The sequence below is a fragment of the Prenolepis imparis genome, unplaced genomic scaffold (assembly GCF_030444845.1).
Source record: "Prenolepis imparis isolate NDT839.2.m4 unplaced genomic scaffold, iyPreImpa1.0 SCAF_4, whole genome shotgun sequence".
NCBI lineage: Eukaryota > Metazoa > Arthropoda > Insecta > Hymenoptera > Formicidae > Prenolepis > Prenolepis imparis.
The window spans coordinates 5,120,078-5,144,552 of NW_028141162.1; the positions used below are offsets into that span (position 1 = coordinate 5,120,078).

The following is a 24,475-nucleotide window of genomic DNA, read 5'->3' on the forward strand; positions in this document are numbered from 1 at the left end:
ATTAATGCCAACTTTTTTTAAAAGAAATCAGCTGTTTGATACAATATGTCGCAATTTGGGCAACACAAATTACTCATTGACCGTAGATAGACAGCTCAATTAATTATATTAAAATCTAACGACAATCCGGAGTTACATTACCCGACAGAAAGTTTAATCAACTTCGATCGTGCACCGTTTTTTTGATCGCGATGCCTGGACTTCGCAGGTGCGCGAACCTTCCCGGCGCGGTCTTTCCCACCCGATGGGACGACCTTTGCTCAGGTCGGTTTAGGACAGAAGCTCAGCAAGGAGATACCGCCGTACGGCTACTGGAACATGCAGTTCTATCAATCGGAGGCCGCCTACGTGCGTTTCGACTACAACATCCCGCGCGGTGCCAGCATCGGCGTGTACGCGAGAAGGAACGCGCTGCCCACGCACACGCAGTACGATCTCCTGGAGGTTCTCAGTGGTTTCAAGGCTCGGACCACCAGGGCGTCCCATGTTAGTGTCATAGTATGTGCAACTGCCCTATTTTTATTTCGCTCTCTCATATAATGTCAATAGTCTCCGGTGGTAGACTATTTTTTTCCATTTTTTTTACTTACCCCTTAGCACAACTTTCATACGCATATGATCTGACCAGATGATAAATTCACGCGATCGCTTTCTTCACAGCCCTCGATTAAAAAAGAGGTAACTCAGTACATGGAGCCGGGACACTGGTTCCTCTCGCTCTACAACGACGACGGGGATCCTCACGAAGTCTCGTTTATCGCTGTGATCGCCGAGGATATGACGCATAACTGTCCGAATGGTTGTAGCGGAAAGGGCGAGTGTCTCTTAGGTCATTGTCAGTGTAATCCTGGTTTCGGTGGCGAAGACTGCAGCGAGAGTGTCTGTCCGGTTCTCTGCAGCCAAAGAGGTGAGTTTATTTTACTATCGAAAGATATCTCTAAATTAATAAATAATCGATTCTTATTTACTTTAATTGATCCGTGAATAGTAAAAATAACATTTTATATATTTTTTTTCTATATTTCTTATATTTATTTATGTATCATATTATATGTGCTATTATATTATTGTACAAATATTGAGAAATCCGCGATAATAGGATTCAGCCGTTTGGTTGAAATAATATTGAATTGAAAAATCTGTATTGGAATTTTAATAAACTTCAAAAATCGGTTATTAGTTACGGGTTTGATTAAAATCCTATTGAAACAGAAAGAAATAACGATTGGGAAGTTTTTCAACCGATTAAAAAAATCAAGCCTGGTTACAGCTCTGTATATTGATTTCTTTTAAATAGAAATCAAAGCCGATTATACGTTTCACTTGCCTCGATATTGCATTTTTGCAAATAATCGCGATGCATGCTAATTTCTTGTAGCTTAACGTACTAATTTTTTCTTCCCCCAGAGTACTCTTGATAATCAAAATATATGTTTATATTTACGAAATAAAATAAAGTAGAATCGAATTCAAAAGTAAAATGTAACAATAACTCAATGCAATTTCACGATTTCTAATGGTATCTGATAAATCAAATCACAAGTATTCTATATAGAAAATTTCTTCGGCGATGAATTCGCTACATCGCCATCGAATTTAAATAAAAGTTTCCGTTCTTTCGAACAACTTTGCGAGTAAATAATTCCATGTCAAATAATTTTGTCGTACCGATTTAGGCGAGTACATAAACGGCGAGTGTCAATGCAATCCCGGCTGGAAGGGCAAGGAGTGCTCTCTGCGACACGACGAGTGCGAGGTGCCCGACTGCAACGGCCACGGCCACTGCACCAACGGCAAATGCAACTGTGTACGCGGCTACAAGGGGAAGTATTGCGAGGAGGTTGACTGTCCGCATCCGACTTGCTCGGGTCACGGTTTCTGCGCCGAGGGCACGTGCATCTGTAAAAAGGGTTGGAAGGGAGCCGACTGCAGTCAAATGGACAAGGAGGCATTGCAGTGCCTGCCGGACTGCAGCGGTCACGGAAACTTCGATCTCGAGACCCAAACCTGCCTCTGCGAGCCGATGTGGTCCGGTGATGATTGTTCGAAAGGTGAGAGGACAAATTAATGTAATTATATTTTATGATGAAAATTAATACATCGAGCGTTTTTCGCACAAAAATTAATACATGCTCGTATCAATAAATATTCAAAATTTTTATCTTATAAAAAGGCAAAAAAATTATTGTCAATTTTACTTGATTAGATCAAAATTTCATCTTTTTTTATATTTTTCTTTTTTCAAATATTTTTGAAAACGATTATTCTACATTTATTCTCAACTTATATATTTCTATATTTTTAAAATAATTGTAGGAAATATATATATGTTTCGGAACTAACCACCGAGACAAATATAATCGTATCGATCTATAATGTTAATTTAGAAATCAGAGATATCGTCAATTAGGTAACCGCGATGTAAAATTGGGTTAAACATATCGAGATCGATATGCTCGTTTTGTACCTTCGTAAAATTGATGATTCCTGTGTTTCCAGGTTTCAGAAAGATGGCGACAGAACTTACGAAGTAATATATAATTTTCACATTCTCTCGATTAACTATCCTTTTTTCTCGTAGCTTTATTCACTTGTGGGACGATCGTCGCTTTTATTCCCGGCTTCTGAGTGTCGCTTCGAGACTAACATTTCGCGTACTCTGAAATGAACCAGGTGCTTTCACAGCTTCCTGTTCTGCTGTTTCAGAACTGTGCGATCTCGATTGCGGTCCTCATGGACACTGCGTGGACAACGCCTGCGATTGCTTGCCAGGCTGGTCCGGCGAGCTTTGCAATTTGAAGCAGTGCGACCCTCGCTGCAATGAGCATGGACAATGCAAGAATGGCACGTGTCTATGCGTCACCGGATGGAACGGAAAACACTGCACGATGGAGGGCTGTCCGAATTCCTGTTCCGGCCATGGACAGTGCAGGGTGTCGAACGACGCGCAATGGGAGTGTCAGTGCTATGACGGCTGGGACGGCAAGGACTGTAGCGTGCTTTTAGAGCAGAACTGCAACGATGGACGAGACAACGATAAAGGTACATCAAATTAATTTTTATATAATAATTCATATAAAAATTTGATTATTATGTTCGTCTACTATGTATAATACTTGTTACTATATAATCTCTTCATTTTATTTTAAGATCGAGTCATTGAAATACCAGAGAATGGACATAAATTAGAATTTTAGACAATTGCATCACTACTTATATTTGAAATATTTGTTCAAAATTAAGCAGCTAATCAAAACATTCATTAATGAAAGTGTTCCTTTTTTTGCGACCTTAATGGAGAATAATGGAACTTTCAGATGGTCTCATTGATTGCGCCGATCCGGAATGTTGCTCCAATCATATATGCCGCAGCAGCCAGCTGTGCGTCTCAGCGCCCAAGCCAATCGATATATTGCTACGGAAACAGCCGCCCGCCATTACCGCTTCCTTTTTCGAGAGAATGAAGTTCCTAATCGACGAGGGCAGTCTGCAGAACTACGCTCGTCAGGAGACTTTCAACGAGAGGTAAGTTCGTCGTCAAGCGTCGCGAGACTTTCCCCTCTTGTCCTTGCGACCAATGTCAACGTCGTCATGATCCTCGTCGTCTCCGCGTTGAATCGTTAGCGAAAATTGTCCGTCCCGATGTCGATGTTGCGTCTACCGTCTGCGTGTCTCTGAGTAAAGAAGTAAAATAGAAGATTCAACACACATGCGCGATCAGGAGAAAATGGCAGCATAAAATAGGAATATATTAGCCATCCCTTTACATACGAATTTCTTGAAGAGTATAGAATTAGTTTTCTCTCGGCAAAAGTTTTATTAAAACTCTATTTTTTTCTGTAATTTCTTATTGAATTTTATATAAAAATTTGGTTGATAAAATCCAATTTCTGAGATATTTAATACTCTACTACAATTCAGAAATTAATATGATGCCTCGACATTTAAGATTACATTTATATTCTAAATTAGGCAAAGAATCCCTATGTGATAAAAGAAGTGCATGGAGAACTTGTGAAAGTCTGTATAGAGCGTGAATCGCAAAGGTCGAGAAAGTTGCTCGATGGAACTAAAGGTTATTAATAATATGAGTATAGCCAGTCCCTTTGAGCCGGGAACCGAATCGATTGAAAGATTAGTAGTTGGACAAAGCCGATCAATCTCTATTTTTAACTAAAGCGGGAAGAAACGCGCACACATAGAAGGGTCCTAGCTCTTCTCTCGCAAGAATCTCGGTAATCTTTAGCTGCCTTTACGCGCATATATTACAAGATACACGCATACCCCTGTATATCTCTCTCTTTCTTTCTTTCTCTCGCAGTACACGTGTATTTACCGTACAGACAGAATACAGACAGAATACAGACACGAGGATGCACATATACATAGATTTCAATATATTATATCTGCGTTGTTGTGACCCGTGTGAAATCACATCCCAACAGTTTTCTACATATGTTTTGTACGTACGTGTGCGCGAGCGTGTGCCCTGCACTAACCCCCCTCCCCTTCCCCCTTCCTTCTACCCTCCGTCCTTTACATTTATTATCCATGTATCCATCTCTCTTTTTCTTTTTCTTCTTTATTCTTTCTCTATCTATCCCAGAATCTTTATCGCAGTCCCTTACAATCTATCTCTATCGACATATCAATCCAACCCCTTTCGATTCTTCTCTCTTTTTCTTCTCTTTCTCATCGTCCGTCCGAGTGGAGCTTGCGTGAATGTGTGAGTCCATGTTTAAGCCTCGAGCTTTTCGCTCTTCATGCCGACTAAAGGGAGGGAGGGGGAGGGAAGGGGGTTACATACAATAGCCGGGGACAGTTTTTTCTCCCCGACGCGTCAGGTCTATCGGAAGGGACCGGCAAATTCTAATAATCCCGAGACGCGACGTATCGAAATTCTTCGTAAAAGCGGAAAAGTTTTCCTCAAACTCCTCCATATTTTTAGTCCCACCTGTGGAAATCCTTTGCTACTTTTTTTCTGTTTCTCTCTCTCTTTTTCTTTAAATCTCCTTCGTCCCTTTGACCTCTCGCCCTCGATCCTGCGTCCTCCTTCTATTTTCGCCTTTAATCGCATCATTTTAACTCGGCTCTGTTTTATCCGTGCTGCCCGGTCAGTATGTTCTGGAATCACTTCAACACAAGGTAAGAAAACCAGACATCGATAAAGCTCGATTAAATGAACGAGGATCCGTAATAAGATCCGTCGTAGCGGTAATAAGAAACCTGCTGCTGTTTGATAATATTTTCGTGCATTTGGTATCTCTCTCACGTATGTGTACATAAATACATCCTGCATCCTGATCACCACGAGCCACGTGCGTGTGTGCGTTCGACTGTGCTTGAGAAGTTTGACCTCATTCGATTTGATTGAATCTCGGCAGGTCTCTCTCCTCTGATCATGTATTTCTGCACCTCGCATTTGTATCAATCATCAGTGTTCCCAAAGATGATGGAAGAGATAAAATCGTGGATTAATGAGCATGAGAAAGAAACATTTCTCACTCTCACTAAACCTGATGATCTAAATGTCCTTTTATCGACATTTGAGAGCAACGAACCGTAAAAAGGAAAAATGAGATGCGTGGTTCATACGATACATGATCTAAGAGTCTCTATGTGGACAGTTGAAACACATTCCACGATCGGCGCACTTGTTCTCCATTATTGTTGAACACATTCTCGTGTTGCATGGTTCAGTTACCTTTTGATTCCTACGTTGTGTTTCGTGCCTTTTACGTTGAGCTTCCGACTTTGTGTTATTCGTGTATATTCACATAAATATATATAAATATATATATATATATAAATATATATATATATATATATATATATAAACTGTATGTATATAAGTAGTGATTTGTCCTCGACCATAAAACGCTCCAGTGCCAAAGAGGCACGATGAAGGTTCGATTATTGTATTCCGTTGCTCGTTCGAGAAAAAAACGACAAACTACAGTGATCTATAGTGATCAGAGAGATCATCTGAATCATCGCGATGAAAAATAATGCGACGATTACGTTCGCCGTTGTTATTCGTGCAGCGACAAACAATCAAAGAATCGAGTGGTCTCTCTTTAGCACTGAGAAGCAGAATTTACGAAAGTAAAAACGTCGCGTTGAATATTCATCGCGTATTTGCATACGATTGCGATTGGCGATCGATGCTCGGTATCGAGATACTTATTAACCGGCGAAAGAATGCTATCACATGTAAATGGACGCGCATTATCCTTCTCCTAGATGCAAATTTATCTCGATTGCTTCAGTCTTTTTAAACGTCCGGGAAGACGGCACTTTGCGTGTAATTATAGCGATTCTCCTCATCACGGACATTGATTTGTCGATAATTCCAAGATTTATTTTTGAAGCACTTGGATCCAAAGTAAAATATACAAAGTCTCCCGTATTCTTTATTTTATTATCATGTTAGTTTATAATAATTTTTACACCGCATAATCCACAATATATTAAAAATATTATTAACATTATATTACACTTATAATATTAATTTTGTCTGTTTTTTTATTTACAAAACTTTTAAAAAATTAATACTACAGGCATAATGTCTTTATCTTTAACATTAATGAAGAATTATAAAAATGTCTCAACATTTTATTAAATTTTATCAAGTGACAGTATCTCTTTTCGTCGGTGTTCACTCTAAAAAAGATTTTTAAAGAGTGTCAACAGTAAAACGTAGTAGATTGAGATTAGTCTAGAGAATAGCGGTTGCTTTGTTGGTAGTGTACGACGAAGCATACAAAGAAGTGATCTTATAGATCTTATTATGATTTGTTTGCGAACTTACCTTTCGATTAACAAGATCGTTGTCTAACAGCCGTTCGGCCGTCATACGCGGCCGCGTCGTCACTCATCTTGGCACGGGACTGATGGGAGTCCGGGTCAGCACCAGCACACCTCTGGAAGGCTTCACTCTCACAAGAGATGACGGCTGGTTCGATCTCTTGGTGAACGGTGGCGGCGCCGTGACTCTGCAGTTCGGCAGATCGCCCTTCAAGCCGCAGAGTCATATCGTCTTTGTGCCTTGGAACGAGGTAAGCGTGAATTTCAATTAATCTCTGTTCTACTCAAATTCTAAACAGGTTGAATCAGTCAAAACTAGCAAAACTTACGTAATCAAATTCGCGAATGACTTAACATCTTTCCTAGAATATGCTTGATTATAAGTTATGGTCCCAGCAACTTCTAAAATGCATATTTGTTTCGCTCCAGGTCGTCATAATCGACAAGATCATTATGAGCACTGCCGAGGAGAAGCCACCTGTGCACGTTCCACACGCATGCGCCGCTCACGATTACGATCTCATGAAGCCGGTGGTCCTGGCGACCTGGAAGCACGGGTTCCAAGGAGCCTGCCCGGATAAGAGCGCTATTTTGGCGGAGTCTCAAGTTATACAGGAGAGCTTGCAAATCCCCGGAACGGGCTTGAATTTGGTATATCACAGTTCGCGAGCGGCCGGTTATCTCTCTACCATACAACTGCAGCTGACGCCGGAAGTCATACCGGCAACCTTGAACTTGATACATTTGAGAATCACGATCGAGGGGATACTCTTCGAGAAGACCTTCGAGGCCGATCCAGTAATTAAGTTCACCTATGCGTGGAACCGCTTGAATGTCTATCGTCAACGCGTCTACGGAGTTACGACTGCTATGGTGAAGGTTGGCTACGAGTATAGCGATTGCAAGGACATCATCTGGGACGTGCAAACGACCAAGTTGAGCGGTCACGACATGTCCATCTCGGAAGTCGGCGGCTGGAACTTGGACATTCATCACAGGTACAACTTCCACGAGGGTATTTTGCAGAAAGGAGACGGCTCAAACATTTATCTGAAGCATAAGCCGAGAGTTATCCTCACCACGATGGGAGACGGTCATCAGAGACCGTTAGATTGCTACGATTGCGATGGACAAGCTTCCAAGCAGCGTTTGTTAGCGCCTGTTGCTCTTGCCACTGCAGCAGACGGCTCCATTTTTGTCGGTGATTTTAATCTAGTCAGGAAGATTCTCGTCGATGGAACAGTCAGAACTGTAGTCAGACTAAAGTAAGTAATTGATATCGTTTAATTTTACACGACAGTTTCTTACAAGTCTTTGGACTCCTCTAAGATTTTTTTTTCTGTCTCTAAAATTTTATTTAACTTTATATTTTTATTCTTCCAGCGCAACCAGGGTATCATATCGTTATCACATCGCTCTAAGTCCGCTGGACGGCGTTCTCTACATATCGGATCCAGAATCTCATCAGATCATTCGCGTACGCGACACCAACGACTACACGGATCCCGACCACAACTGGGAGACAGTAGTCGGTTCCGGGGAACGTTGTCTTCCCGGCGATGAAGCTCACTGTGGCGATGGTGCGCTCGCGCGAGACGCTAAACTCGCTTATCCCAAGGGCGTTGCCGTCTCCGCTGATAACGTCTTGTACTTCGCTGATGGCACGAATATACGGATGGTCGACAGAGATGGTATCATCACCACCGTGATCGGCAATCATATGCATAAGTCGCACTGGAAACCCATACCCTGTGAAGGAACGTTGAACGTCGAGGAGGTTCACCTTCGCTGGCCGACTGAATTGGCGATCAATCCTCTGGACAACTCGCTGCACATGATCGACGACCATATGGTTCTCCAACTGGCGCCAGACGGTCGTGTCAAGGTCGTCGCCGGTCGTCCGCTTCACTGTGCCTCTCCGTCAGCCTCGTTTGATACGGAGCTCGCGACTCACGCCACTCTCGTGATGCCGCAGAGCGTCGCGTTCGGTCCATCGGGTGACCTCTACATCGCCGAGAGCGATTCCCAGAGGATCAATCGCGTTCGCGTCATCGGTACCGATGGCAAGATCTCGCCATACGCCGGTGCTGAGTCCAAGTGCAATTGCCTGGAGCGCGGTTGCGACTGCTTCGAGGCCGATCACTATCTGGCATCTACCTCCAAGTTTAATACTATATCCGCCGTGGCGGTTTCACCCGACGGAGTAGTGCACATCGGTGACCAGGCCAACTACCGCATTCGCTCGGTGACAGCGAGCATTCCTGACGCGAGCGGTGCACGAGAATACGAGATCTACGCACCCGATACGCAAGAAATCTACGTGTTTAATCGGTTCGGCCAGCACATCGCCACGAAGAACATTCTGACCGGCGAGACTGTGTATCTCTTCACGTACAACGTCAACACCAGCAACGGCAAGCTCAGCACGGTGACGGACGCGGCTGGCAACAAGGTCTTTTTGCTGAGAGACTACAGCAGCCAAGTGAACTCGATCGAGAACACGAAGGGACAGAAATGCAGACTGAGAATGTCTAGGATGAAGATGCTGCACGAGTTGAGCACGCCTGACAATTACAACGTTACTTTCGACTATCACGGACCTACTGGCTTGCTGAAAACGAAACTCGATAGTACCGGTCGCAGTTATGTTTACAATTATGATGAGTTTGGCAGGCTGACCAGCGCAGTGACTCCCACGGGCAAGGTGATCAGCTTGACGTTCGATCTCAGTTTAAAGGGTGCCATAGTCAAAGTTGGACAGAACAACAGGAAGCCCATCTCGATGTTAATCAAAGGATCATCCGTCGTTACGAAGGTCGGAGAGGCCGAGCAAAGGACAACAGTTCTCGCCGATGGCTCAGTCGGAAGAGTGACACCATGGGCTCACACCGTCAGCACCGACAGTATGCCGTACTCGATCCTGGCCGAGCTCGAGCCTCTCTTAGGCGAAAGTTATCCCGTGCCGGCTAAACAGAGGACAGAGATCGCTGGCGATTTGGCTAATCGCTTCGAATGGCGATACTTCCTTCGAAAGATCCAAGGAAATAAGAATCGCGGAAACTCCAAGGCGATCGCCCAGGTCGGCAGAAAGCTCCGAGTCAATGGCGAGATCCTGCTGTCTCTCGAGTACGATAGGGAAACAAACACCGTGGCAGTGTTTATGGACGATCGAGCGGAACTGCTAAATGTCACTTACGACAGAACTGCTAGGCCCGTTAAATGGGGACCGAGGAATGGTATCTTCGCCGGCGTCGAGCTGGAATACGATCGATTCAGCAGACTGACTAGTTGGACATGGGGCGACATCAGTGAAACGTATGGCTTCGACAGAGCGGGTCGATTGTACGAGATCAAGTACAGCGACGGTACATCGATGGTATACGCTTTCAAGGACATGTTCAGCAGTTTGCCACTGAAGGTTACTACGCCGCGTGGAAGCGATTATCTTCTTCAATACGACGAGGCGGGAGCATTGCAGTCGCTGACTACACCGAGGGGACACATCCATACATTCTCTCTTCAAACGTCCTTCGGGTTCTACAAATATCAATACTACTCGCCGATGAACAGACATCCATATGAGATTCTTTACAATGACGACGGTCAGATTCTTGCTAAGGTGTATCCCCATCAAAGCGGAAAGGTCGCTTACGTCTATGATCACGCTGGAAAACTCGAAACCACGCTTGCCGGTAAGTAGTGCATATAATTTCGCTACAATAATATGTGTTCATGTTTTTTTTTAAATTTAATTTTATTAACTGATTCGGAAAAAAAATATTTTTGATTTATAAACGTCACGAAATTATTAGAGACACAATTTGTTAATTAAAAACTATAATATTTTGTACAGGATTGTCCTCTATACATTACACCTATCAAGAAACGACCAGTCTAGTACGCAGCATCGACATCAATGAACCAAACTTTGAGATGCGCATCGAGTACAAATATCACGCCGGCATCGTGAAGGACGAGAAAATTAAATTCGGCAGCAAGAGCGGCATGGATAACGCTCATTATCGTTATCAGTACGACGGTAACGCGCGCATATCCGGCATCGAAGTCGACATCAACGGTAAACAGCTGCCTCAACTTCGTCTCAAATACAACCAGAATCTCGGTGTGCTGGAAGGCGTCGGTGATCTCAGGATATACAGAAATCTCTTCAACCGATCAGTTATGCAGGACAGTAGCAAGCAGTTCTTCACGGTCACGGATTATGACGAGCACGGTCGCGTGAAGACGGTGCTGATGAACATCCGATCGTTCGATGTATTCCGCATGGAGCTCGAGTACGACAATCGCAATCGTATCAAGATGAGGAAGCTCACGATCGGAAAGGAGTCGATGGAGAAAAAGGAATGGTCCAGAATGGAAAAGATCACGTACAACGCGGACGGTCATGTGCTTGAGGTAGCGGACACTGAAAACAATTGGCAATACGCGTATGACGAGAACGGTAACGTAATCGGCGTGACCGAGCACAACGAGAAGATCGTCTTGGGCTACGACAGTGGTGATCGAGTGGTCCAATACGGTGACGTCGAGTTCAACTCGTACGATGGACGCGGCTTCGTCGTAATTCGAGGCGAGCACAAATACAGGTAAGTGTTTTCTATTCTTTTCAAAACTATACAAGGAGAGATATACCTGTAAAGTATAATTAAATTTTATTAAAATAATTAAAATTCTATATATGAAAAAATCTATTTTTTTGCAGCGAATTTTATAGTTTTTTTTTTTTTTTGTTGAAGAACACTGTTCTAAAAATAGTGTGTAATAAATATATATACCAAAATATATGTTATATTAATTTTCTTTTCTTTAGGTATAACTCACGCGGTCAGCTGATTCATGCGTCGGAGCACAAGAAATTCCAAATTTGGTACTTCTACGACGATCGCGGCCGATTGGTATCGATGAACGACGATCGAGAAAACATTACTCAGTTCTTCTACGCGAATCCAAAAACTCCAGATCTGATAACGCACGTGCACTTCCCGAAATTGTCCAAAACATTCCGATTCCTCTACGATTCGCGCGACTTCCTGATGACCGTAGAGACATCCGAGCAACGGTTCTACGTCGCAACGGATCAGAACGGTTCGCCTCTCGCTCTTTTCGACACCAACGGCAATCTCATCAAAGAGATGCGACGTACGCCGTTTGGCAAGATCATCAAGGATACCAATCCGGACTTTTATTTGCCCATCGATTTCCACGGTGGTCTCTTCGATCCCAATACCAAGTTGATCTATCTGAACAAGAGGCTCTACGATCCGACCGTCGGTCAATGGATGACACCTGCTTGGGAGCAAATGGCCAATGAGCTCACCACGCCGACCGACATATTCATCTATCGCTTCCGCAACAACGATCCGATCAACTTTAAGCAGAACGTCGAGTATATGACGGATCTGGCGAGTTGGCTGAAACTCTACGGTTACGACATCTCAACAATGCTCGGTTCCGAATATACGAAGCAAATGGTGTATCAACCGAGCGCCACCGTCACGTCCCCGCAACTGACTCCGGACTTTGGCGTGATGTCCGGTCTGCAATGCATCGTAAATCGCGTGCAGGAGAAGTTCTCCGACCTTGGTTTCGTGCCCAAGCCATTGCTGAAACTGGAGCCGAAGACGCGAAATCTTTTGCCGCGAGTGGCCCATCGTCGGGCGGTCTTCGGCGAAGGTATTCTGGTGTCGCGCGTCGGCGGTCGGGCTCTGGTGAGCGTAGTGGACGGTGTGAACAGTGTGGTGCAGGACGTGGTCACGTCCGTATTCAACAACTCATACTTCCTGCCGCTGCACTTCAGTGTACACGATCAGGACGTTTTCTATTTCGTCAAGGATAACGCGCTGAAGATCCGTGACGATATGGAGGAGCTTCATCGGCTCGGCGGCATGTTCAATGTGTCCACGCACGAGACAACGGAGCATGGTGCCGGCACGTGGAAAGAGTTGAGACTGCACAACCCGGACGCGGCGGTGGTGATCAAGTACGGGGCCGATCCCGAGCAGGAGCGACACCGGATTTTGAAACACGCGCACAAGCGTGCCGTCGAACGGGCCTGGGAGATCGAGAAGCAATTGGTGATGGCCGGTTTCCAGGGTCGGGGCGACTGGTCCAAGGAGGAGAAGGACGAGCTCATCAGTCGCGGCACCGTCGACGGCTACGAGGGCGTCGATATCCACAGCGTGCACAGGTATCCCCAGCTCGCCGACGACCCTGGTAACGTCGCGTTCACCCGCGACACCAAGAGGAAGAGGCGGAAGAGCGGCAACAGGCGCAACAGGACTCACAGACACGACTCGTGATTCGAGGACGCCACGACGCGAGTTCAAAATATCGCTTGGGACTTGATTCGCGCGTGAAGCGAAGGAACGGTAGAGAAAAAGAGAGCCAGGAGCGTCTCTCGGAGGAAACGGTAGGGTGGTTTTGTCGCCGCAAATGTGTGATTTGCGTAAATCGCAATTTGCGGCCAGCGTCGTCGCTCCCTTCTCTCCTCGATCCTCCTCTCGGCCTCTTCTCTTCCCTCCCGCACTCGTCGTTGAGAGGGACGCGAAAATCTATCACGAGGCGCGACGACGAACGGTCCGTCTCATGTCCGGTATTTGCAATCCGTCGATGTGCCATATATGTGATCGCGGTCGTTCTTTAAATTCTGAATCGATTGATGCGTGCGAAGACAAACGGGTGTGAGAACGGATCGCGAAGTGTCAAAATTAAACCTAGTCGCATTATTAACAAAATGAAGAATATAAAGCTTGTTACATGGTGATTAGTTTATAGATTTAAAAAAAGAGCGAAAAAGGGAGAGACGAGGGAGAGAGAAAGAGAAAAGGAGGTGGCGAGTATAAACGCAATATAGAAATGCGAGACAGGATAGTGCGTGCGTAAACTTTCAAGGTGCCGTCCGTGACGAAATCGATAGCGTTTTTTTTTTTTTTGCGAAAAAGAGAGTGGGAGAAAAATATACGTGTCTTGGACTTTCGTCACAGATCATCATTAAATTCGAGCTGGTGTTAATTCACGCAACAGGGTCTACAAGACACGCGTATACGCACGCACACGCATGAGACAGGAGCGAGACATCTCGAGGAAAGTGCGTCGAAGAGATGCGAGGTGAAAAAAAAAAAGATAAATAATTTCAATATGAAAGATATTCGGAGATTTTCGCGATAGGAGAAAACATCTGTTTCTTTCTGTTTGAAATATTTTCACCTCGCATCGTCTAGTCGAGTCATATTCATCCGAGGATGAATAGGTTTCGACAAGGTTTTGACACCTTGAAGTGTATCGCGTCGCGAGATGCCAGAGAACAAGTGAGAGCGAGAGATTGAGAGGGAGAAAGATAGAGAGAAAGAGAAAGAGACAAACGTGGAGAATAGATATATACAGCAGATATTTTTAACAATGTGGCGCAAATTGGTGTACTAGGTGCGAAACGAGCAATTGTAAATATAGCTACACTCGAACTTAATGGTAAATGTAGATAAAGTATCGTAATATGTAAAAGAAATGCGCGCGAGAACGGTCATAAAAACACAAGTGGAACTGTCGATACCGCTTTTTTATATGTATACAAAGAAGAATACACACGAGACGACACATGCATAAAGATATATATATAGGAATTTACGTCCCCGAAATATGCGCGAGCGGGAGAAATAATATGGGGAAAAGTCGTGAAGAGAGTTATATCGGACGCGTCGCGATTTTCTGTTCTTTTGTTCGTTTTCGTAAAGATATGGAAAACGGAGGGAAATTTTGTTAGGAGAAAAACGCGATATTTGCGGCAAACGGATGGTTCACGTTAATCTCGACCCAGGCCTACGCACACAATTGACATACGTACATACATATACACATTCGTAGACATATTATTATATCGCTTCAAATCGGCATAGTCGTACGAGCGGCAAACGCATAATTGGAGCCAAGTATAAATATGCGGCACCTCGAAATCGAAATCGAGTCAAGTCTAAGAGCCATAGAGTTTGACTTTAAATATAATTTCATACTTAAAATAAACGCAAGTTCAAATGGTATCTTCGAGACGTTAGATAAATGGAACGATACATTAATTTTTCAAGAATAAAATTAATAATCAATGTGAATTATAAACGATAGAGTGTTAAACTATATGTAATAACTATTAGAGAAAATGATTAAGAATGAGCTAATTATTAATTTTATCGCTGCAAAGTTGCACTTGTCCCATTTATCCGCTCAATTGAGCTCACTTGAGCATAAACTTTATAGATTTTAAACTTGACGAATTTCGATTATGAAAGAAGAGGGTGCCTGAGGTATAAACGAATCCACTGATTCGTCGTAGACAAAGTAGACACTTGTAAATAAATAGGCATCACGTAAACGAGTAAAAAAACTACTACTGTTACGTGATATTCTCACGTAACGAAAACATAACGAGACGAGACGAACGACAGTCTTAACGGGATGCGTCGAAGTAATAATGTCCAGAAGAAAAATAATAATAATAAAAATAATGATAATATAATAACGCGATAAGTAATAAAAATAATAATGAATATAGTAATAATAATAATAATATAATAATAATAATAATAATAATAATAATAATAATAATGGAATACGATAATATTACCATTGTGTACGAGAAATGCCCCGCCTATCTTTCTACTAAAAATAAAAAATTATTTTTTGAATTGTGTCGTCGAGAGAAGAAGAGTCCTATGTAACCGTGTGTATGTGGGATCGCCCTGTGAAGAGAACCTCACCCCCGCGCTCCACCGAAGAGAGTACCCTATAAAAAATAGAGTTTAGCAAGAATCGATACAGAGATCTACTTCGTCAAGTTTTAAATTTCTAATTCTCAAAATAGAGCATTGATATAGCGATTCAGTGGATTATCTCTTTTATAACTTTTTTCATTTGTATCAATTTATTTTTATTTTTATCGAGGAATATAATAATCAAGAAATTTTTAATAATTAAAAAATAAATTATACAGAATTAAATTCGACATCAGCATTTAATTATTAGTATTTTAATTGTAGCCACAAAAACTTAATTTCGATTTCGAAAATTAGATATAGATATTTAATTCCAATTCGAAATGAATTTCTCTCTCCGGATTCTTTTAACTCGTCTATTTTTTACAAGGTACAACCTTGACCCCTCCTCTCTATAACTGATATAGCTGAATTCGTCGGTGTTTATCAATATTGGGTAAATAAGAAAAAAAGGTAGATCGAAGTCTGTGGTTTGGGTCGAATGAAGTAACCGACTAAATAGAAAGTAAAGACGCAAAAAAAAACGAATATAACGCATAATATATATAGGGGTATACGGTGAGCCAACGTGCGAGCCCACGCAGCTCCACCACGTTGTGTTCCACGTAGGCGATATATAATTAAAAAAAAGATACATAATCATAATTGCAAACGTACGTACTAGTTGACGAGTTAACGTGGGGTTTAGCGAACGGTTAAGGAAATGTGCTAGTGATTCTTACAGGTAAACATCGCTGTACATATCTGTTGTGTATAGCCTACTGTCTCGCGAAAGTAGTCTTCACATCCTCGTATAGAAAAATGTTCCACTGCGAAATCAGAGAATTTTAGCGGCGAGATGACATTGATTTTGCAATATTCAAATCAAGTTCCACAACTGTCATATCTGTAAAATCTTCCGCATCGTTGTTTGAATCAAAGTTACCTTTGTAAAGAACAAAAACTAATTGAAAAAGAAAGAAATTTATATATGTAAATTCGTATATATATTTTATATCGCGTAAAACGAATTTTCAATAATTGTAAAATAACGTGCCGCTAAAATTCTTATACTCTTCGTCAAGTATTCCGTCTAAAAAAATTTTTTTTTAAATCACCTTTTTCGGAGGGAAGCCCGAGGTTGGACGAGGCATCTCGACTTGTGATTCATTCCGCGATGCAGCGGCTAAATTTTATTTTCCTTCGTATAAATAGAACAAGCAATAGATCGAAAACTTAATTAACTTAACGCGGAAAATTGCTCAGTCATCAAAGCCTCGGGCTCGGCTTTAAATACACGGGCTCGTCTACATTATTTCTTCGACATCCTAGTAAAATTGTTTCTTCACATTTTGTAATCTCAAGTGAATAATTTTCATTATAGTTTTACATATTGAAACGTATTGGAATAATATTTGAGAGAACTATAAAAATTATCTATACAAGATTAAAATGTGATAGGAAAATCTCGAGATTATTTCACTCAGTAACTGAAGGATTAAATGTTATTCCATTCGATATGCAAACAATCAGAGAACTGGACTATGACATGTTAATATTATTTCTAAGATTCCACACGTGCGTGCGAGAATATATATTTTACTGTAAAAAATTGGAAAATTGAAAAATCTTCATCCGTCGTTCTTGTCAATTTATGAAACGGACGTGTGTGATTAACTTTAAACCAATCAAACTTAATAACGAGGCAAAATGCCTCTTCGTGATATTTCCGAATGTCGCCTCGGGTAACCCGCATCCCCTCGATATTACGTTCTTAATGATCTCCTCGGCTCCTCGGAGCACGAGGGGATAAAATCCCCTTCGTAGCGCTTGTTATTAAGTTGTCTATTAATACGTCGTTATATCCGACACGCGCGCATTATTGTATAGTTTGTATTGTAGCAGAAACGCTGGACATGTGCGGCAGCGTTTCGTCGACGCCTCGAACAAAGAGTAGCCGGACGAGCGATTTTCCGTTGCAAGCGATTTTCTCTATGTGTACTCGTCTACTCGCAAAATGATACGTAAAAAAACGGGAGAGAGAAAAAGAAAAAATGATACGACGTTAAGAAGTCCTGTATTCGAGTTAACTTTACGCTTAGCGCATGTTTCCTTCGAGCGCAAGAGAGCCGCGAGGATGAATTCCGCTTGTTAATTTTTTTCCTTCGATATTTTTAATTGTATCTCATTAAGTGTCTTAGAATAAAATTGTAGATACAAAATTAAAATATTATTTTCAAATTAAATTTTATATCAAAAATACAGAAAAAGTATTCTTCGGTTTACAATGTCTAAATAAATGTAAAAAATCTATAAGGGTTTTCGATAAATCATCTCTATACTTGTTCACATTTTAAATCTATTAAATAAAATTTTATAATTGAAGATACTTTGGAGTCAGAGAATCTAAAAAAAATAGGAACACGGAATTCTCGGCGCGGCTCTCGGCGCAGGAAGGTGCAAAATTTATTATTGTTATGCCGGATCGCGATCGGCAGGCGCGATCGATACGCGATTAAGAAAAAGCAATACTTCGTAACTATCGTGTATGTCTCTGAATGCTGTTAAAAAAGGCCGACCTCTCGGATAGAACACGAGAGAGACGATGATAAATATGTCAAAAAGTGAAGAGAGCGTGAAAGGAAGGATGTGTGAGAAATTAAAAAGCGCGCGAAAGAGACATTATATATATATAGATTAATATATATATAAATATATGCGGAGAGTTGCGTTAACAAATAGTTACTGCGAGGGGAAAGAAAGGAAGTCGTGCGCTTTTTTTTATATATATAAATATATATATACTGGCGAACCCCGAGACACCGTTCGTCTCTCGCGCTTCTTTCTTGTAAGTCAGAGAAATAGCAGCGGTCGCGCGTGACATTTCTTTTTGTACATATATAATAGACGACCGAAAATAATATTGATCGTCACGCGACGACCCAGGAAGCGCCTCTCGAGATCTCTCCGCGATCGATATCACGGAATCCTTGCAACTTATTCCGAATAAACGTCAGACGTCCACGATCCGTGGAAAGTAACTATGAATTGCCATGCACAATTCTTATCATACACAATGTGACATGCTATATAAAAGGTTCAGAAAAAAGCTCTATACTTATCTCAGATGCGATCGTACGAGAAATTTGATTTTGGACTCTGATATTACATTATTTCCTTTAATAATTTTATAAAAACCCGATAAACACGTGTGAGGATTTCGTTTACGTTCGCGGATGGAACAGAGAGAGAGAAAGAGAGAGAAAGCTGCCACGTATGGAGAAGAAAAGAAATAAAAAAAAAGAGTCACAAAATCATACGCGACATTGATGTTGTTAATTAGGGTACCTACTAATTATCCGTAGCGATGGTAGTTTCGTACACCTGTGCCCGTAAAAGAGGAAAGGAGAATCGTATCACCGTAGCGATCTTTATACTTTCATATAAAGAGACGGCGGTAAATTTGTAACAGACGGAGAGAAAGTGGCAAAGTAAACAAAAAAAAAAAGAAAAAAACTGAGACTCCTTCCTGGCATTTACTCTCGGCATTTGGCGTATCGGTGAACGCTCGTGTCCTGATCGCCGAAATCCTCGCAAGACGTAAGAGGACACCTCGGTGAACCCGGCGATCACCGACACGGCCGAAAATATACACGCTCGCCCGTTCGTCTATATTTTTCTTTTCGTTTTTCGTAAACTTGTACATATTAATTGCGATCATTATGTAAATACTCTGAATGAACACACACACGTACGCGTACGTGCTCGCATGCGCGCAAGGTTTATTTTAAAAAGATTATACATCATTATATATATGTGTATATATGTATGTATATATATATATATATATATATATATATATATGTGTGTATATATATATGTACACACATTATATAAATATATTTACCATGTAATGATATATTTAACAGTAAGGTAACATATATTCTATACTCTTACACGCTAAGTACTCAATAAATATATCTATAAAATCTCCCCGTGTTTGTGTGAATGTCTGCCCCTGAACCCATCCTGATGATCCCGTCGTATCGTGGCGTCTGTGAACCATCCCATCAAAGCCAAAAAAAAAGAGAAACAAAATACTATATCTCGAATAACACCGTCGACACCTCTGTTTATCGGACCCGTTGAAGGGACTACCATTAAATGTGTTCCCTCTCACCCTCTGTTACCTCATTTCGCGCACTATTCCTACCCTCATCCCTCACCTTTGCGCATCTTGCCGTAATTTCACACCTCACAATATGTTCGCGAAAGACTTTAGACTGTAGGTATACAGATAAATATATGTATATAAGTATAAATACATATATATAGATATACGATATTCTCGCGACGGGTCCGACATGATCTGACAAGTACCTATGGATACGTGATGTGATGAAAGTTGTTTTTCTATCGATAATAACGAGAAAGATAATTAAAATCTTTTAGTAACATCACTGGCAAGTTGTTATCATTGCTCACTCTCTCACTCTTTCTTTCTTTTTCTCTCTCTATCTCTTTTTCACAAATACACACCTATATATACATAAATATATATAGCAATGTTGGATTCAATGCACATCCAACAACATCACATTCTTCCTTTAGATTTACTATCTGCTCACCTCTGACTGCGAATGCATAAATAGGAACTTATCTGTCGTCGGTGCTCTAGCAGAGAAACTATACGGGGGTTTCATTGATCATTTCACGCTGATCCTCCTTCGTAACTCTGTAAAAATTATAGAGAATATAAAAAAAAGATAATCAGCTGTATATATCAATGGTCTTAAATATAAGAGTTTATTGATTATGCTCAGAAAAATATTACTATGCTACAAAAAACAAAAACACAATCCTATTGTGACTAATCAGCGTGGCTTTTAAAACTTTCGTTTTTTAAATATTTATGTTGATCAAAATTAATATCCCAATTTGTAAATATCTTCTTTTCTTATCCGAAAATTTATTTTTATCTTTTATTGTATGTTTGAATGTATTCCTATTAATAGATAACTGGATTTCTCTTTCATATTAATTGATTTTAACTAGAGAGACTCAATATATATAAATATATAAATAGTGATTATGATATATATAAATATATAAATAATGACAATATATAAATATATATAATGACAATATATGAAATATATAATAATAAATAGTGATTAGAGAGAGAATGGAAGAAATATGCTTTATATTACTTAAATTAAAATTATTATCATTATTGATTTATCTTGTTGAAAATTTTAATAAACTATTTGTTCCTATGACGTAAACTAATATGGATCAACAAAAACACAATACAGAGGAATTAAATACCACAGCTAAGAATATAATTTTATACATTTTTATTACAAAACAAGTGTTTTGACAGTGATTTTGTTTTTTTACAAATACACGATGATTACGGTCTAAAGACAAGAGAAAAGAAATACATGTTACATTTCCATCAGATCTGTTATTATCGAACTATATAATCTGCCAGCGGATTTTGCATATATATGCCCGACTAGAAATAAAATCAAATGTTACAACTGGATTGCTGAAAATGTAACATATATCAGATACTTTTGTTCCTTGAAATAATCGTAAGAATGAATGAAATGTTATAAATAGTAACTAATATTGCATTTGAAAAATTTCATATCTCACATAATTAGAACGATTGACAACAAAGCTAAATTCAACTACATATATTATATTTCTTGATTTATATATGCGCGATATATAAATAATTTGATTTTTATTTATTTGAATGCAGCAAGATTTGCATGCATAACGCGTTTCTACTATAAAAATGTTTATTTTACATACAAAAAAAAACTTTATTATAAAAAAATAAGTTAATGAAAAAATATGTTACTGATAAGTATTTTTATATAATCAACTTTTTTCTTTTTGCTGAAACTATCGATATCTATTTTCTAATCAAAAAGTGCTTTAAGTGATAGATAAATACTATTAGTAGTAAGTAAGTATCGTAATTTACATTTTGTTAATATTTTTCCAATTTGCATCTCATAATTACAAAATATTATTGAGAAATTATTAAAAAGCAACTTAAAAAAAAAATATATACATTTTATGCCACACACAACAATTTGATTTGATCTAATATTCTCTTTACAAATCATAGATTATAACATGAACACCTTGTGAGCAATAGTCATATAATATACATGCGCATTAATTTCTTTGCGATTGTATATTATCGGATAAAGCAAATACTGGAAGCAGCACCCGTCATGGGCTTAAGAATGATGGAATGTATTTATCATTAGTAGGAAGTTACTAGCAGAAGTTATTTGCAAATACAGATCACAAATTAAGAATAAAAATTAATTTAATGATAGAAAAAACGCAGTATCATTCCTAATGTTTAAACAAGAATAGGATTATTAATTTCTTACTGGTATTGCATTTTTCCTATTTAATATTTTTTATAAGTAATGCAAAAGTAATTGTAACATGTACAAAAATACAAACACAGTATCGATTGAATGAATAAGTCATTCTCTTTAACATTGCAATAACACAATAATAGTGCATGTGAGTTGGTTTTCACCAACAATGTTACTTACTCAAGGCCCAGAGCCCAATTTATACCTTGCACTAGGAACAAAATTAAAGGTTGCCAAGCAACTAGCCATCTTAACCAATCCAATAACTGACCGAATAAGACATGTGGTCGTTGCCATCTGCATCGTTCATTAAGGTAGATACAAGATAAAGATTGACATTAAACTACTGTGATTAATAAATTTTTTTATGGAAAAGGATACGGATTGCGAAACATTTTCTTTAGATCGACTTTTTCTTTGCAATAAGGACAGGTTTGTTTCTTTCCTACAATGCACCAGCCCCTAATGCAAAATTCATGGAAAACATGTTCGCAAGTAAGTTTGTATGTATTTTCAATCACACCTTCCTCATGCTCGGAAACTAGGAGCTTGTTTGCACATACTGCGCAAACATTTGGTTCCAAAGTTCTAGTTGGCATACTGCCTGGAGCGTAATACTGCGTAAAGCATATTAAATATTACAAAGTTATATGCGTAATACAATGTTTGAGCACAAGATAATACATACTCCAATATGTGATGCCATTGTGTCAGCACACATTTCAGCGATATCCCTTCCTAGTACTCCAAAATAAAGACCATAAAATAGAAATAATATACCGCAATCCATCCAAACATGAGGCTTAACATCTAATATAATATTTAGACCAACAAATGTGAATAACACTAAAATGTAGCCAATTATGCCCAGTGCATAACTGAGCTTATAAATGAAATAAAACCATTTGTACACTAGTCTGAAAAATATCAATATCTTCATTATTATTTTATAATTATTCTATCTATGTAGCATTAATAGCTAATCAACATTACCTAGGTGTTGTACCTAGTATTGGTCTTTGAATAGCTTTTCTTACCACTAGACCTGTTATACATGAAGATAAAAGCCATAAAAATATAAATCTCCACCAGTGGTTCTTTAAGCTTATTCCAAATGGAATAATCCACATGGCTACTAGTGTTACAAGCTACAAAAGGAATATTTTATTTGTATATATAACTGGAATATTTGTATTAAATAATAAAAAATACAAATATATATATATATATATATATATATATATATATCAAATATTTATATTAAATAAGTACAATTTATCTTTTTCTCTTTCTTTACCTGATATGATTTAAAATGCCTCTTCTTCCACTCAACTAATGCAATCTGTGCTATTGTTAATGTCACCAACAATATAAGCAGCATCTCTGCGTGCATAGATTCGTGACCCATGTGCTGTTCGTGCATCTTTATATGCTCCACCCTAAAAAGTTTAATAAAAAAATGTTCCATTAATGTATTTTTTCACAGGTATGTTTCAAGTTTAAAACTATAAAAAAGAGAGATTTATGCTATAATACTACAAATTTGTAACTTACCTCCATTTTTCCTCTGGAGTTAATTCTGCCTTGCTCTAAAAACAAGAAAAAAATCACACTTATAAAACTCTAAACAATAACACATGTGATTCAAAAAATCTCTAGACAATGTGTAATATTATTAACGACAAATATTTATAAAACGAAAATAATGCTTGTCAAATTATCATTGGACTTTAATGAGAGGTTATGTTGCCGAGGATGTGTCATTTAATTATCATTTAGCTATTGCTCTTTAAAATTAGGCACCTACCTTATTTGGCATCTGATGTATTTCGTGTATATCCATCACGAAGACTATATCCCATTAACATACAGAGAAATGTAAGTTAATTAACTGACACGAGACAACCGATTCATTGTAGACACATGACACTTCTTAAAACACCGTTAGCGATATTACATATTTAAAATGAATAACCGGCATCTTTTTCAGCACTATTGTGACTGAATAAATATTTCAAGAAATAATTAAAAAAGCTCGAAGCATGTTATATGAAATCCATTATAATTCCGAGCTTTTATTCGCCTTTTCATGCATTTTTTAAAATCTAGTTTTGCCGTATAAACAAATGGTTTTGATATTTCGCGCCGAAAATATTACTACGACATCGCTGACGTCGACGCTAGATTCTAGATTCTAGATTATTGCTTCAACGCGTGTATGCGATAGATTTTCAGAGGTTATGTGTTTGATTTCTTGAAGCAAGGAAGATAGAACATAAAGAGAGGAATATGTATATTTGTAACTAAATTGTCCAGTGGAATAGTTTGTAACTGAGTCGCAAGGATCGCTGTCATCAATAAGTATTCGCAAAAATATTCTCTTTTATAATTTTAATTTATAGACTATTTTTACTTAACAAAAATAAATAATTTAATATATTTTGGATGCATTAAAGCTCTTCTCTCAATTAGCATTTAAATTCAAAAAACTCGTAC

The 24,475-nt window shown here is 39.4% G+C and overlaps 2 protein-coding genes across 16 annotated transcripts in view; one reads left to right on the forward strand and one right to left on the reverse strand.

The window, feature by feature from the left end:
- Window positions 1-20,031, forward strand: part of Ten-m (teneurin transmembrane protein Ten-m) — an 856,961-nt gene extending 836,930 nt beyond the window's left edge. For 11 of the 14 annotated variants that reach the window (XM_083036706.1, XM_083036711.1, XM_083036721.1 and 8 more), the window contains 11 exons: window positions 209-498; window positions 661-907; window positions 1,677-2,051; window positions 2,707-3,042; window positions 3,318-3,525; window positions 5,119-5,145; window positions 6,842-7,058; window positions 7,237-8,072; window positions 8,191-10,499; window positions 10,661-11,414; window positions 11,639-20,031. In XM_083036706.1, coding sequence (XP_082892832.1) covers window positions 209-498; window positions 661-907; window positions 1,677-2,051; window positions 2,707-3,042; window positions 3,318-3,525; window positions 5,119-5,145; window positions 6,842-7,058; window positions 7,237-8,072; window positions 8,191-10,499; window positions 10,661-11,414; window positions 11,639-13,127 — 7,088 coding nt within the window. In that variant the 3' untranslated portion in view covers window positions 13,128-20,031. The remainder of the gene's footprint in view (window positions 1-208; window positions 499-660; window positions 908-1,676; window positions 2,052-2,706; window positions 3,043-3,317; window positions 3,526-5,118; window positions 5,146-6,841; window positions 7,059-7,236; window positions 8,073-8,190; window positions 10,500-10,660; window positions 11,415-11,638) is intronic. The other 3 variants (XM_083036712.1, XM_083036710.1, XM_083036713.1) reach the window with 3 other exon arrangements.
- Window positions 17,954-24,227, reverse strand: LOC145935400 (E3 ubiquitin ligase Rnf121). 2 transcript variants are annotated; one of them, XM_083036722.1, is made up of 8 exons: window positions 23,787-24,227; window positions 23,534-23,568; window positions 23,277-23,418; window positions 22,973-23,127; window positions 22,668-22,896; window positions 22,361-22,596; window positions 22,160-22,276; window positions 17,954-20,304 (listed from the first exon to the last, which is right to left on the reverse strand). In XM_083036722.1, exons 1-8 carry the CDS (start codon window positions 23,820-23,822, stop codon window positions 20,256-20,258), a joined length of 999 nt encoding a protein of 332 aa, XP_082892848.1. In that variant the 5' UTR covers window positions 23,823-24,227; the 3' UTR covers window positions 17,954-20,255. The 2 variants fall into 2 exon arrangements, with proteins under 2 accessions (XP_082892848.1, XP_082892849.1); XM_083036723.1 differs by lacking the exon at window positions 17,954-20,304 and having other exon boundaries at window positions 20,929-22,276.
- Window positions 24,228-24,475: the final 248 nt, after the last annotated feature.

Excerpts from the sequence above, each read along its gene's own strand:
- LOC145935400 (XM_083036722.1), bottom strand. The coding sequence starts at position 23,822 with ATGGATATACACGAAATACATCAGATGCCAAATAAG. Across the intron at positions 23,419-23,533 it reads ACTCCAGAGGAAAAATGGAG|GGTGGAGCATATAAAGATGC; the intron begins GTAAGTTACAAA and ends TAAACTTTTTAG. Across the intron at positions 22,277-22,360 it reads AAGAAAATGTTTCGCAATCC|ATGGCAACGACCACATGTCT; the intron begins GTATCCTTTTCC and ends TGAACGATGCAG.